Below are 13,537 nucleotides of genomic sequence, written 5' to 3' on the forward strand. Positions count from 1 at the left end.
AGGAACAGCACAACCTTTGAAGCCAAATATTAAGGCAGTCAATGTAAAAGGGAAGGAACATTTGTTGTTGTTGTTGTTGTTGTTGTTGACAACATGCCTTTTTCCCTAATGGAATTAAAGGTGGCTTGCAGATAAAACAAGAATCACTAAAAGCATAGAAAAACAATAATTAAAAACAATTAAACATTGATAGAATTAAAATGATACATGTCTATAAAATCTGTTTAAAACATACAAATAATTTCAATAAAAACATCACGACATCAGCCGTTTCATTAAAAGCAGTCAGTTTCCCAAAGCCTGTTGAACTTCAGCTGCTGGCAGAAGGACAAGGAGAGAGCCAGTCTAGCTCCTCCAGGGAGGGAGTTCTTGAGTCGGAGCAGCCACCAAGAAGGCCCTCTCTGGCATGCCCGTGAGAGTGGCAGGACCAAGGGTGCCCACTTTTATAAAATATTGGAGGGAGAGATAAGTCCTGCCCAGTATAATCGATCACAAGATACAGCATGCATGTGGAGTGTATAGGTGCCGGACGGCAGAAATAAGACGTGCCGGACAGGCAGAAATAAGAACAATGCACACACCATTTGGAATGGCAGTGCCCATCAACGGGGGTGGGGTGGCCCCCTCAAACATTTTAGGGGGGCAAAGGGATATTGACCTCTAGGAGTTGGCTCCTATGGACAGGACCATAGGAACTGCACCGTGTCTCAATCAGGACCTGCCTTCTCTCTCTTGGCTCTCAGCTTCCTTCCTTGGGGCTCACCATTTCCCCCTACCCCACACTATCCTGGTGACATCTCCACTATGGCCATCACACCTGCCATCGCTTTGAAACCTACAACAACTCAACTTTCCAGCCAACATACTTCCAAATGCCAGCACTGCATTTCCAGAAGCCAGTACCTCGTTCTGAAGGAGAAAGACAAGTGGTTCTGTCTTTTGGTCCCATGGTCTGTTGTGAATCAACTGACTCATGCCACGGTGTAGGAGCAAAACATGTGTGTCTTTTTGTCACTTAAGACAGGATAGTTGCATGGTATGCACTCTGCTTAAGGATAGTGTGTTTAGAATAAGGTTACCAGATGTTTTTCAATGAATTCGGAGACACTTTTCAACTTCAGTGGATTTTGCATGGGGAATGATTTGTAAATCAGGGGACTGTCCCCGGGAAATGGGGATGTCTGGTAACTTTAGTTTAGAGCCCTGTTGGTGAAAACAGGATCTGAGACTCTTGGCTAAGATGCCAATGAGGTATACAGTGGTAATTCTGGTTACGAATTTAATTCTTAACCTGAAACTGTTCTTAACTATATCTTTTAGCTGTAAAATTACCAGGGAAGAAAGGGTCTGTAACAGTTAATTATTGAAAGGGAGCAAAGGTTGGCTATGCAGACAGTTGAGAATTATACTTCCTTGTTTGCTCTCCTCCTCTGAATTCTGTGGTGACACACCCATCTGAGACACAGTCGTAACCATTTTATTCTGATTCAGTTAAGGGAGGATTAGTTAGAAATCTAGTCTCTTCGGTATTGGTCAATGACAACTCATCAGTTTCAGATATATTACTATACCTTTTGCCTTTTCGCTTCATGTAGTAAAAAGAAGATATTGACAAAGACATGGAAGGTGACTTGTTGCTGATTGGCTCTTGTGGTAGAAAGAGGGCCAATCCTTTCTACTCCAGCCACCTATTCATATAGAGCTAAGCCCGCCATTATTCAAATTTGATGCTACTGGATACCACCCGATCAGTATTACAGGTTGTTGTTGTTTTAATCCAATGAATGAAAAAGTCTAAAGGTATGGTTTGGAAGAAGCCATATGGCTATGGATCAGAGGAATGGATTATTGTCTCATATTTCAATTCATTTGCAAAATATATTGTCCAGTTCTGAGAATTAACTGTAAGTATGAGAGGTCTTCAGGTATGGCAAACTGGTTTTTTATGTAATTTTTTATTATGAAAGTTGATCCTGGTCTGTCTCTATTTTTAGAGTTGTTCACTAATTACACTTGGCAGGGTGATTTTTAATGTTTTAATAAAGCTAGGGGCAATAGTGTGTTTGTGTGAGAGGGAAGGAGGGAGGGAGGGAGAAGGAGAGCCACAGTACGATTTGAAAAGCTGTGGATATCTTTATGAAGAAGAATTAAACCTTAACAAAAGTGAATTAAACTACTGTCTCCTTTATTGGCTATATAAATCTACTGGTACGCTTGACAAAAACTTCTCTGCTCTTTTTAAAAGTAATTTGATACTGCTATTTATAAAGCACTCAAAACATCCTGAAATTATTTCTGAATACTACTGTAATATCCAGTGAATATCCATGCAAGTAATATTTTTAGTCATTTGGAATTACACACCCTGTCAGATATGTTAAATCTCTCAGAGTGCTTTTATCATGGAAAATTCCCAAATGATATGCAATATATTTATTATTATTTTAATTATTATTAGCCATCTGCTCCCACTGCATGGTTGCTGCTTACCCAGCTGCTGTTGCTGCTGCTGCTGCATTGAGAGAAGCAGCCAGCTGAATAGACCCACCTCACTCACCCGCCATCTGACTCCAGCATCAGATGAGGGCCATATCCAATAACGAGAGATCAACTGTCTGTTGGCACTGGGCAAACATGGGGTCCAGTGTCCAGCTCTTTTCCTCTCTGCCCCCCACGCTTCCTGGGATTAGATCTTCTCTTCCTGGCTTGGGACCTCTCTGGTCTCCGTCACTCCCTTTTTAATCCTGCTGGAGTCTGCTTAGCCGACCCCGGCAGCCAAACTTCTCCTGGGGGAGAAACCTGAAGAAGGGCCTCAGATCATGATTGCGGGGTCCAGGTTGATTCCTATAGGGAGAGGCAGCCTTATGCATAGGATTGTGCAGTCGGCTGATGATGGAGATGCAGTTGATGCTGATGATAAACAGACACTTAACCTCCTGCAAGGGCAACTTGTCGGGCTGCCCAGGGTGGGAATTGCGGGAGCAAACAATCAAAACGAGATTGAGGTTAAGGATGAGGAAGAAGGCAACACAGCTTTTAATTTGGAAGGACTGTAAAAAAAATATGCTAGTGAACCTGGAAATATCACATTTGACACCCATTCTGTGGGGAAGTTTATCAGTTAACTAAAATCCAATTCTTAAAATTATACTGTTCACAGACGATAATAGGTTTGTGTTGAGTAGTCAGGACACATTGCAAAGTCATGCATTGTTTAACCAACACCCCCTTCTTTTATGCTGCTAGAGATCTGGATGGCTGCCAGGGATTTGTCATCACAATGGAGGGAGTAGTGAAGTCGATCTCTGTGGTTGGTGTTGTTATTATCAGTTATTTTGGATTATGGAGGAACGGTAAGAAGCAATTTGCTCTCCCCAGAAACACTGCTTGATTTGTCATTATAGTTCTTATATACAGCATTCCCCAAAATTGTTTTCCCATAATAATGCAATTCTTACCTACCAGGACTTCAGGGGGATGGGGGACAGGGACGGCATCATTTTATTATGCTGGTATTGAGATCACATAGGCCTCAAACTAATTCCATCAGTCAAAGTTGCTGTTTTTATTTCCTTACAGCTGTTTATATTAAAGGAACTGTTAGCCCTGAAATTGTCCAAGTTGGACAAGATGTGATATTGCGCTGTCAAGTAGGAGGCTGCACATCCTCCAGGCTACAAGTCCACTTATATAAGTGGGAAGGCTCCAAAAATCAAACCTTGTATATCCACAATAGCACAGAGCAGCAGTACAGCGTTCAAGAAAGCAGCATAGCAGAGAACAACACTCACAAAGGATACTATGAGAATGAATTCCTTGAAGTGACTCTCCTCCAGGTGCAGCTAGCAAATGGTGGGCAGTATGTGTGCTCCATGATGTGTGATGATGTCTATAAAGAAGATATTGTGGAGGTGACAGTAGAAGGTAACTACGAAGGCTTAGATGCTATCTCCCTAATCCATTACTTGTGAAGACCTGGTTTATATTACTGAGACTAGGTAGACGTCTCAGAAGATTTAGGCTTCCAGAACCCTTTTTCCCTTCTGCAGAGGCAGGGGACCTGTTATGAAGGTCCACCCTCGAAAACTGCTGGATCCAAATGGCTTGCAGATGGTTCTGAGGGATTTTCCAGCTGATATGACCTGGAAAAAACCTGGGTGATTTGTGAAATATGGGTGCCATTAATACAATCACTTCTGACCACCCTCTTCTGCTTCACATTATTATTATTTTATGGCCCTTCACTCTAAGATCCCAGGGTGGGTTACACCATGTTAAAAATAATTTAAAATAACTTACTATCAGAGAAATATGATGGGTTCTAAAAATATACATTTCAAGTGTCAAAAGAGGTACATCTTCAGCATTCACCAGAAGCTGTGTAATGAAGATGCTAGATACATCTCTGTGGGGAGGAAACTCCACAATTTAGGAGCTCCCACAAATTATGCCATCTCCTGAAGGTCTGGTTGAACAACCAATGCCACTTTATACACCATTCTAAGCACCAGAGAGTGTCTGAAGGGAAGGAGGTGGCCTTTGAGACCTAAGTTAGGTAACGTTTGAAACACGAAGGTGAATACCTTGAATTAGACCCAGAAACAAACAGCAAATTTTCCAAGTTAAATTGTAAAATTTTACCAAATGTTGTGTTTATGGGAAATGATAGCTTCAGCTTTATACATCTCTATTTTCCACTTATTTCCTAGTATAGCTGTGCTATCACAAGTATGAACTACTGTGTGAGTGTATGTAAAGTATGAGTTATTAACATAAATGAATATTTTCCAGGTTTAATTAGTGTTGCTGTTGGGGATGTTGCCATTCTTCCATGCCAGATGATTGAGACCTATTATCCCTCTCATCTGGAACTGCAGTGGAGAAGAAGAAGCCCTGGGAAAAGCAGGACCATATATTCTTACCAGCTTTATTGGGATACCTGCCCATCGGTTTGTTATGGAGACAAATTTATTGCTAGGTGCCCTTATTCAAATGGACCCAAGAGCCAAGTATGGCTTAGGAAGAATTACAAACTAAAGGCAGAGGTGTTGAAACACAATAATCTTGGGGATGGAAATATTTCCCTGAAACTAAATAACATTCAGAAGGAAGATGCAGGGAGATACGAATGTTCAGTGAACTCTAACTTGCGGCGCAAAGTGGTAATCTACAAGCTTGATGTGAGAGGTAAATAATACCAATGTCAGAAAGAAAGAAAGAATCAAGGGAAAGGGTTTGGTAATAACACCTTTTTCCTGCTTTGCTTGCAGGAGAAGTAACTGGGATTACATGAAAAATAACTGGGGTCTTTGCAGGCAATTTCAAAGCCTTGTTTTGGTAATAGTCAAGATTAAATGGCACACTAGCACTGTTTTAAGAGTATTTGCTGTGAGTTGTATGTTATAACTGATAATTCTAAAATCATGAGTGCTTGTGAAAAATGATCACACCAGTGTGACTATGAACATCCTCCAGTTATGAATCAATAGTCTACTGGTCAATATTTGCATCTGCCATAAATGGTCCTGTTTTTGAATAGTGTAATCCTGTATCAGTCTACTCAAAAGCAACCCATTGACTTCAATGAGACTTACTTCCAAGTAGATGTGGATAGGATTACAGCTTGACCTTAAAGGTACAGGGGACCCCTGACCATTAGGTCCAGTCATGACTAACTCTGGGGTTGCGGCGCTCATCTCGTTTTATTGGCCGAGGGAGCCGGCATACAGCTTCCAGGTCATGTGGCCAGCAGGACTAAGACAGCTTGACCTTACAATCCTATTAATGATTAATCCGATGTGTGTCCATTGATTTTAACTGAACTTGTTCTAGACTCAAGTGGCAATTTTACACACACCTGAGAATCAGTTCCATTTAAATCAAGAGATAGCTGGAAGTATGCATTTATTCAGTCATTTATTTGCTAAGAGGTGAGGGGTAAATGAAGTCTAATAATATTTCTTATTACCTTTTTAGCCTTTGTAGGTGTTTCAGTTGTCGGCAATGTTAATCCTAAAATTGGCAGAATTGGACAAGATGTGATATTACATTGCCAAGTAAGAGGATGCAAATCTTCCAGGGTGCAAGTGCAATTATATAAGTGGGAAGGCTCAAAAAATCACACATTGTACACCCACAACAGCACAAACCAGCACAGGGTTGAAGAAAAAAGCACAAGAGAGAGTGATGATAATGGCATTCGCAAAGGATACTATAAGAATGGGCTCCTTGAAGTGACTCTTCTTAATGTGCAACTAACAGACAGTGGCCAGTATGTTTGTGCCACAACATGTGATGATGTCTACAAAGAAGATGTTGTGGAGGTGACAATAGAAGGTAATTATAAAAGCTTAGATAGTTAGAACTTCCACAATTCTTCTCTTCTGCTCAGCACAAACTGTAACCCACTGATCTGCTAAAATGTGCATTTGATAAAGTTTCCCTCCTAAATGCATTTGGGGTTGCAATAAACACTTCTTCCTTTTTAGGACTGGGAGTTTTGTTTTTTAAAAAAAATTGTTTATTTATTTAAAAATTACATCCTGCTTTTCACTATCTGAGGTTTCAAAGCAGTTCACAGCAATAAAATGTACACTATAGAATATTCAAAACCTAAATGAAACCTCCAAAATTTAAAACCTCAAGTATCTAAAATCTTAACAACTTAAGTTTCTTTCCTCCTCTTTCTTTGCCTGTTAGTGGTGCTATTCCAATTTTGTTGTTGGCTTTCTACCACAATCATGTCTTGGTGTAGCCATGGGTCTGTAGAGGACCTCATATATTCTGTGAGGGCTTCAGGAGATGTTTCCAAAGGGGTAATGACAGAAAAAGAGGTTCCGGAACTCACCATGAACGCTTTCCTTGTTCTCTTATGATGGCAATGGAGCCCACCTGAGAGGTGCCGGAACCTTTCAATCCATGACTTGATTTTAAAAAGAGGAAAACTGAAGATAAAAAATATAACTGCTTCTCTGACCACCTTGTATGACTTCTGTGGCACCCAATGGAACATCTGCCCTGCTCCTGAATATGGACAGTGTTTTTGAATGTGGCCAAAGGGAAATGGAGGGGCCAAAGCTTCATGTAAGTTCTAGAAGGAAGAGACCTAAGACACATTCCAAGATGAACTCTGAGCTTGTATGAGCCTCTGAAAACTCTGCTTCTGGTGAGGCAATGGAGGGTAATTTAATTAAGCCTGCTTTTGTCTTTTAGAAGTGCCTGTCCAAAGTGCTGAAGTCTGGATGTTCTGTGGCTTTGCTTTCCTAGGTAAGTTTCCTTACATGAATGGATTAGGTATGAAATTCAATAAAATGTAGTGTTATGAACTGTGACATATTTATGTATTAAGATATGTTTTGAGCTAGAGAATTAAAAATAAGAGGTGGTGCTTTCCTTTCATTGTGTCAGCCCGTCTTCAAATTTATTTTTTTGCATTGCATTAAGTAAGAAATAGGTTTTCCCCCTTTCTATTTGACAGAACAAGCCCACAGGGCTATGACTATCCCCAATCTTTGACCCTTTCTGTTACTGCTGTGAGGGATCAAAAGATAGCATAGGGATGAAGGAGGAATCCATTTTTAATGGGTTTAAACACAGAATTTGGGGCTTCTGACCTCTTCAGGCTTTGCCCTTATTGGACTATCTCTTGCATCATGTGCCTGCTTATGCTGCTTGTGCATTGTCCTTTTTTCAAAGCTAGATAAGTTATCAGGGCTGCATGTGCTCATGTACACACAAACACAACCCAATCCAGGGCCTCTGGAAGTAGGGTGAAATGCTGCTTCAGGGTAGGGCTTTGGGAAGAAGAAGTAGTGGCCAGGCAGGATTGATAAGTAGGGAGTGAAAGCCTGCACCCCAAATCAAATGGCATCCACCATCATCTCCCCACCTTCTGCCTGGAAAATGGGAAGTTGCTGCTAGTCAGGTAGGTTCCCCCTACTCACTTTTCATTGCCTCCCTTTCCCACCCAATGCCTGTCTTTCCTTTCTGCTTGTTGGGTTACCCCCTGACATCCCTGGATCCCTCAGGGCCACCCAACCCAACCCAACTTGGATTCCACTGAAACTGACCCAATTCAGTTCCAAACATGGCTGATTGCAGTGCACAACCTTATTAATTATGCACAGTTTAAAATGCATATGAAAAGAGTCTAGCCCAGGGGTCAGCAAACTTTTTCAGCAGGGGGCCGTTCCACTGTCCCTCAGACCTTGTGGGGGGCCGGACTATATTTTGTGGAAAAAAATGAACGAATTCCTATGCCCCACAAATAAGCCAGAGATTCATTTTATATAAAAGCACACATTCTACTCATGTAAAAACACCAGTCACACCCTACAAATAACCCAGAGATGGATTTTAAATAAAAGGCCACATTCTACTCATGTAAAAACACGCTGGTTCCCAGAGTGTCCGCGGACTTAAGACTCTATTATGAATCGGCAGCCTTTTGCTGGTTGAAACACTGGCTACTTCTTGAGAACACAGACATTTTGGATTTGGAAGGGTATGACAATAGCTTTGGTTGGCACGCATATTTATGGTATGACAAGGCAAAGGTGTACAAAGGCTTTAAAAACCATATTGTAAGGAAAGCATTGTATAATGTTTGGATTAGATATAAAGATTTGCTGGAAAGTAAAACCCCCAGGTGGGTGTCACCAATGGAAGCTAGGGAAGTAAAAAAGCTTAATATGGACTCTAAATGGCCAAAATATTATGAAATTCTAGAATATGATGGTGAAAGGGTTAAACTTCAGAGTTATGAGAAATTAAAGCCCAAGGTTCGAGAATGGTTGCACTATCACCAGATAAATGAGACATTCAAACAGGACAGGAAAATAGGTTTCCAGAAAGAGAGGTCAAAACTAGAAACAGAATTGTTAGAACCCAATACTAAGAATTTATCAAGAATGTATAACTTGCTGTTGAAATGGAATACACAGGATGAAACGGTGAAATCAGCTATGATTAAATGGGCACAAGATATCGGTCATGATATTATGTTTGCTGACTGGGAACAGTTATGGACTACCGGTATTAAATTTACTGCATGTAATGCTCTAAAAGAAAACATTATGAAGATGATCTACCGGTGGTACATGACTCCAGTCAAGCTTGCAAAAATTTATCATCGGCCTAACAATAAGTGTTGGAAATGCAATGAGACTGAAGGCACTTTTTACCACCTTTGGTGGACCTGCCCAAAGATTAAAGCTTTCTGGGAAATGATCTATAATGAAATTAAGAAGGTCCTTAAGTGGACTTTTCCTAAGAAACCAGAGGCTTTCCTCTTGGGCATGGTTGGCCAATTGGTGTTAAAGAGGGATAGGATCTTCTTTATGTATGCCACCACAGCAGCAAGAATTCTACTGGCGAAGTATTGGAAGATGCAAGAACTACCTACTCTGGAGGAATGGCAAACAAAGGTAATGGACTTTATGGGACTGGCTGAGATGACGGGCAGAATTCGCGACCAGGGGAAGGAGACAGTGGAAGAGGACTGGAAGAAATTTAAAATATACCTTAAAAACTACTGTAATATTGAGGAATGCTAAGATGTCAGGGGGTAAGAAGCAGAGAATTGCAGTTGTAACTAACAAGCTAAAGGAAACTTAATGAAAGGGAATTAGGATAATTGACTAAAGGGTTGCTAAAGAATCACTAAACAAGGATGCAGGGATGGGGAGGTATGGGGAAGTCATAAGAAAGAAGAGAATGAAAATATAATCTTGAAGTTATATTGGTTTAAATGTTTTGTATATTTTTGTTTGTGTTTTGAATTTTTTGTTTTTCTGTTTTGTATTGTTTCTATTATATGTTTGGAAAACGAATAAAAATTATTTTAAAAAAAAAAAAACAGAGTGTCCGCGGGTTGGATTTAGAAGGCGATTGGGCCGGATCCGGCCCCCGGGCCTTAGTTTGCCTACCCATGGTTTAGCCACACACATGCTTTTATAATTATTAGTGCATAAATGTTTTTATACAGTTATATGAATTGTTGCATGTACCTCTTTCTGTGCTTTTCATTTTAGGAAACCTCAAGTGCATATGCATATGATAATGCCTATTGTCTGCTAGATATTTTTGTATTTTTATTAGTACTGTTAATGAAAACCCAAGAAACAGGGCAAAGATCCATGTGAATAAGCTCAAAGTAATTCCATCCCTATTTAAGTGTTCTTTGTCTTGTAAATAGCACTTTTTAAAATAAAAAGGATAATCTTTTCATTTATTCTCAGCTTTCCTCTTCATTGTAAGTTGGCGTTTTTCTAGAAAGCTAGGTGAGTTAATGTTCTCATTTGTTTAAGTGTCTGTGGGGGTTTTTTAACTTCTTAAACATACTTGCAGTGTTTTTGCCCTACTTTCAATTATGAACTAATATCAGAGACAAGGCCTAATCCTTTCTTAATTGTAGCCACTACAATTCTAGGACACAGAAAACTATGGAGTGATTTTCTTTCCAAGCGGCAGGAGATGCATTTTGTAACAGTGAACAGTGCTTGAAACTGGTATGGGAAGTTGCTTTCCTTCAGATATTTGAAACCCAAGTTGTTTAGGGCTTTAAGCATCAGTCTTTCAACTGAGCTCAGAAATGAATAGTCAGCCAACAGAGTTATTTCAAGATTAAAGGAATGTGACTCCATATGGCTGAACCAATGTGAGGATAAGTTTATACTGGCAACAAATTGGCATTAGCCACCTTAGTGTTGGTGTCATAGTTGGTTTTTCGCTCAAAGGTGTATGAAGTAGATACAGGCCGATTTGGATTCAGCTGGTCAAACACAGAAAATGCTCAAGGAAAACAACAATAGCCCATTGAAATAGCACCTATACTTGAAGTAATCACCCCATGACCAGAAGAGGAGGGTATTAGAAAGCTTGTATACTTGTAAAGACTCTTACAAGAAGGGATGTTTATTGCAACACCTCTGGACGTCGTGGCACATGGTACCACTCAGGATGGGAGCAGGGCAATGTGGTGAAGAAGAAGAGGGAAGCACGGGGTTATAGTGGGTGGCCAATGATACAGTTCAGTAGTTAACACTGAGACAGGCCCTCCTTGCAGATTTCAGTTGCAATAGAAGATGTGTAGAAAGGAAAGACAAACATAATCCACGATTTAATGCAGCCATTTTATTTTTGAAAACAAACAAACTGTTTATTCCAATAAAATCACTGTGTTTGTGTGCATGTGCTTTGCAGAAACAATTGCTCCCAATCAAAGTAAAGTGTAACATTTGTTTCTATGTTTCTCTTGGTGAAATAAATACATAGCAAACTCAGTGGCTGGATCTGCATGTCACAGTAAGCCACAGTTAATGGTTTACTCGTTTAGCAAACAGATCACTCCTACTTTGCTCCTCCCACCACCATTAATGAGGGGGAACCAAAGTCGATCTTGTCTTTGTGTTTTGCCCAAACCAGGCATCATGGTTTGATTCACTCAAACAAACCACAGTCAGAAAGCTAAGAATAAACCTTGACTTCCATCAGGAAATGGTATGGAGGAAAAACGATTAAATATTCCCTTCCCTGCTGTGATTGCTCACAATTGCTGTGAAGTTTTGTAAGAAGTGAGATAACTGAATCATGTTTTCCCTCTGTTACTTCTTCTTGGGCTCTGATTGTGCTAGGATGTATGGTTTATTATTTCAAAATATCTACCTCACATGGAACCTTTGATTTTCTTTGCAGAAGAATTAAAGAAAGGCAATGGTAAGTCTTGTAATAGATGCCACCTTTTAAACCATCAGTTGGTAGTGAAAGAAACATATCACAAATCTTATGCTGTTCTTGCTGATAAAATTTTCATTTTAAAATTCATATGAAAAGCAAATATATCTTACCTTGCAGAACAGTTAAAGACAGAAAATGGTAAGTAGCAAAAACTTTTCAAACAAAATCTAAAAGAATATTGTTGCACATCACCCCAATCTTGGAGCTGTGAGAGATTCCAGGGGTTCCAGGCACTTACCCAGGGTTTGGTTTCCTTGGAACGAGTGACTGTGGAGACTGTGGTGTCTTTATGATATATGGTATACAACCTGAGCCTACGATGGAGGGGCTCATAGCATTAACATCCCAGAATGTTTTGCTTCTCCCATAGTCACAGCTTTGGATTCAAACAGAAATAAAAAAATGGCTCTGACTCTCTGGCTTCTTCCTGCTTCTAGCCCAACTCTCTCACACAACTCAACTCCTGCTCTTGTCTGCTCTTGTCCTTCTCACTACCAACCAGGTGTGGGAGACGGCCCGCCCATTTCCCCTGTGGCACAGAGCAACTTCCTTTCTTATGCTAACAATCTATAATTATAGGTCATTATGGTCCTTGCCTGGCTAATTCAAAAATGAGATCCTTCATTAGATTTTAACATTTGCTGGAACCATGAATTAGAAGGGGCTTGAGCATCATACAGCCTAACCCCACCACCAACCTCACAACAATATTACTTAGGTATCCTAGAAGGATCTCTCTCTCACGCTCTCTCTCTCTCTCTCTCTCTGTGTGTGTAAGGAAATATATATTGCAAATTTGATTTACAGATGCCATAACATGATTTTTAAATTTGTTGTTAAGATAAAACCATATATCTTCTCCTTTCTAGAAAAACTAAAGGGAGAAATGAAGGCAAAAACAGGTAAGTGTAAACACAGTGAATCTATCCTTTCTTGGTTTGGAACTTACTCTTCAAGTAAAACTAAGTTTTATTCAGAGTAATTGCCTAGCATAGTCATGTTCATTCTTTTCAATGTGTCTGCTCTGAGGAAAACTTAGTTAAATACCACCCATTATTTTCCCACTTCTAAAGAAGATAACTTCAAAATCACACATTGCCAAAATAGCCTTGTCAGTAAGTATGTGCCAAATTAATGCTCCCCTTGCTATAGCCCTTTAAGAAATTACCCACCCCCAATCTGAAAAGAAAAAAAACTTCAGAGAGGAAGCTTCTTCCTTGAACATTAATGAATGCTTTCCTCCAGCAGCTTCAGTGTGGGGAGGATTATTGTCATTGGGGTGCAATATGGAGAGAAATGAGTTAAAGCTCTGCTTCATGCATCACAGTTCTGGTTCCTTCCATCACAACTACTACAGTGGTAGTAGTACTTAATTCCTTCCAGAATTAACCCGAAACTGTTCTTAACCTGAAGCACCACTTTAGCTAATGGGGCCTCCTGCTGCCGCCGCGCCGCCGGATCACGATTCCCTTTCTCATCCTGAAGCAAAGTTCTTAACCTGTAGCACTATTTCTGAGTTAGTGGAGTCTGTAACCTGAAGCGTATGTAACCTGAAGCATATGTAACCCAAGGTAAAGGTAAAGGTACCTCAAGAACAGATCAGGAATATTCAATACTTACACACATTTCACATAGCATTTAAGACATATTCAGAAGTCCTCCTCACACCTAAACTGGATTAATGATTTTACCAGCTCTGCCAGTGTGCCAGTTTACACATGTGTGTAAATTCCCCTGTTCCATGTATATTTACAAAGATGCATTTTGGGAGATCTTAAATCTAGAGATCATGGCATACCAT

At 40.1% G+C, this 13,537-nt stretch overlaps 1 protein-coding gene across 1 annotated transcript in view; it reads left to right on the forward strand.

The window, feature by feature from the left end:
• Nucleotides 1–1,488: 1,488 nt before the first annotated feature.
• The window catches only part of LOC307201713 (uncharacterized protein), a 14,632-nt gene continuing 2,583 nt past the window's right edge, over nt 1,489–13,537 (forward strand). The window contains exons 1-9 of the mRNA XM_079951021.1: nt 1,489–1,925; nt 3,580–3,924; nt 4,792–5,187; nt 5,977–6,336; nt 7,213–7,266; nt 10,239–10,280; nt 11,695–11,715; nt 11,854–11,874; nt 12,606–12,638. Of these exons, the coding sequence (XP_079807147.1) occupies nt 1,841–1,925; nt 3,580–3,924; nt 4,792–5,187; nt 5,977–6,336; nt 7,213–7,266; nt 10,239–10,280; nt 11,695–11,715; nt 11,854–11,874; nt 12,606–12,638 (1,357 nt within the window). The 5' untranslated portion in view covers nt 1,489–1,840. The remainder of the gene's footprint in view (nt 1,926–3,579; nt 3,925–4,791; nt 5,188–5,976; nt 6,337–7,212; nt 7,267–10,238; nt 10,281–11,694; nt 11,716–11,853; nt 11,875–12,605; nt 12,639–13,537) is intronic.

The sequence above is a fragment of the Podarcis cretensis genome, assembly GCF_951804945.1.
Source record: "Podarcis cretensis genome assembly, chromosome: 13".
Lineage (NCBI taxonomy): Eukaryota > Metazoa > Chordata > Lepidosauria > Squamata > Lacertidae > Podarcis > Podarcis cretensis.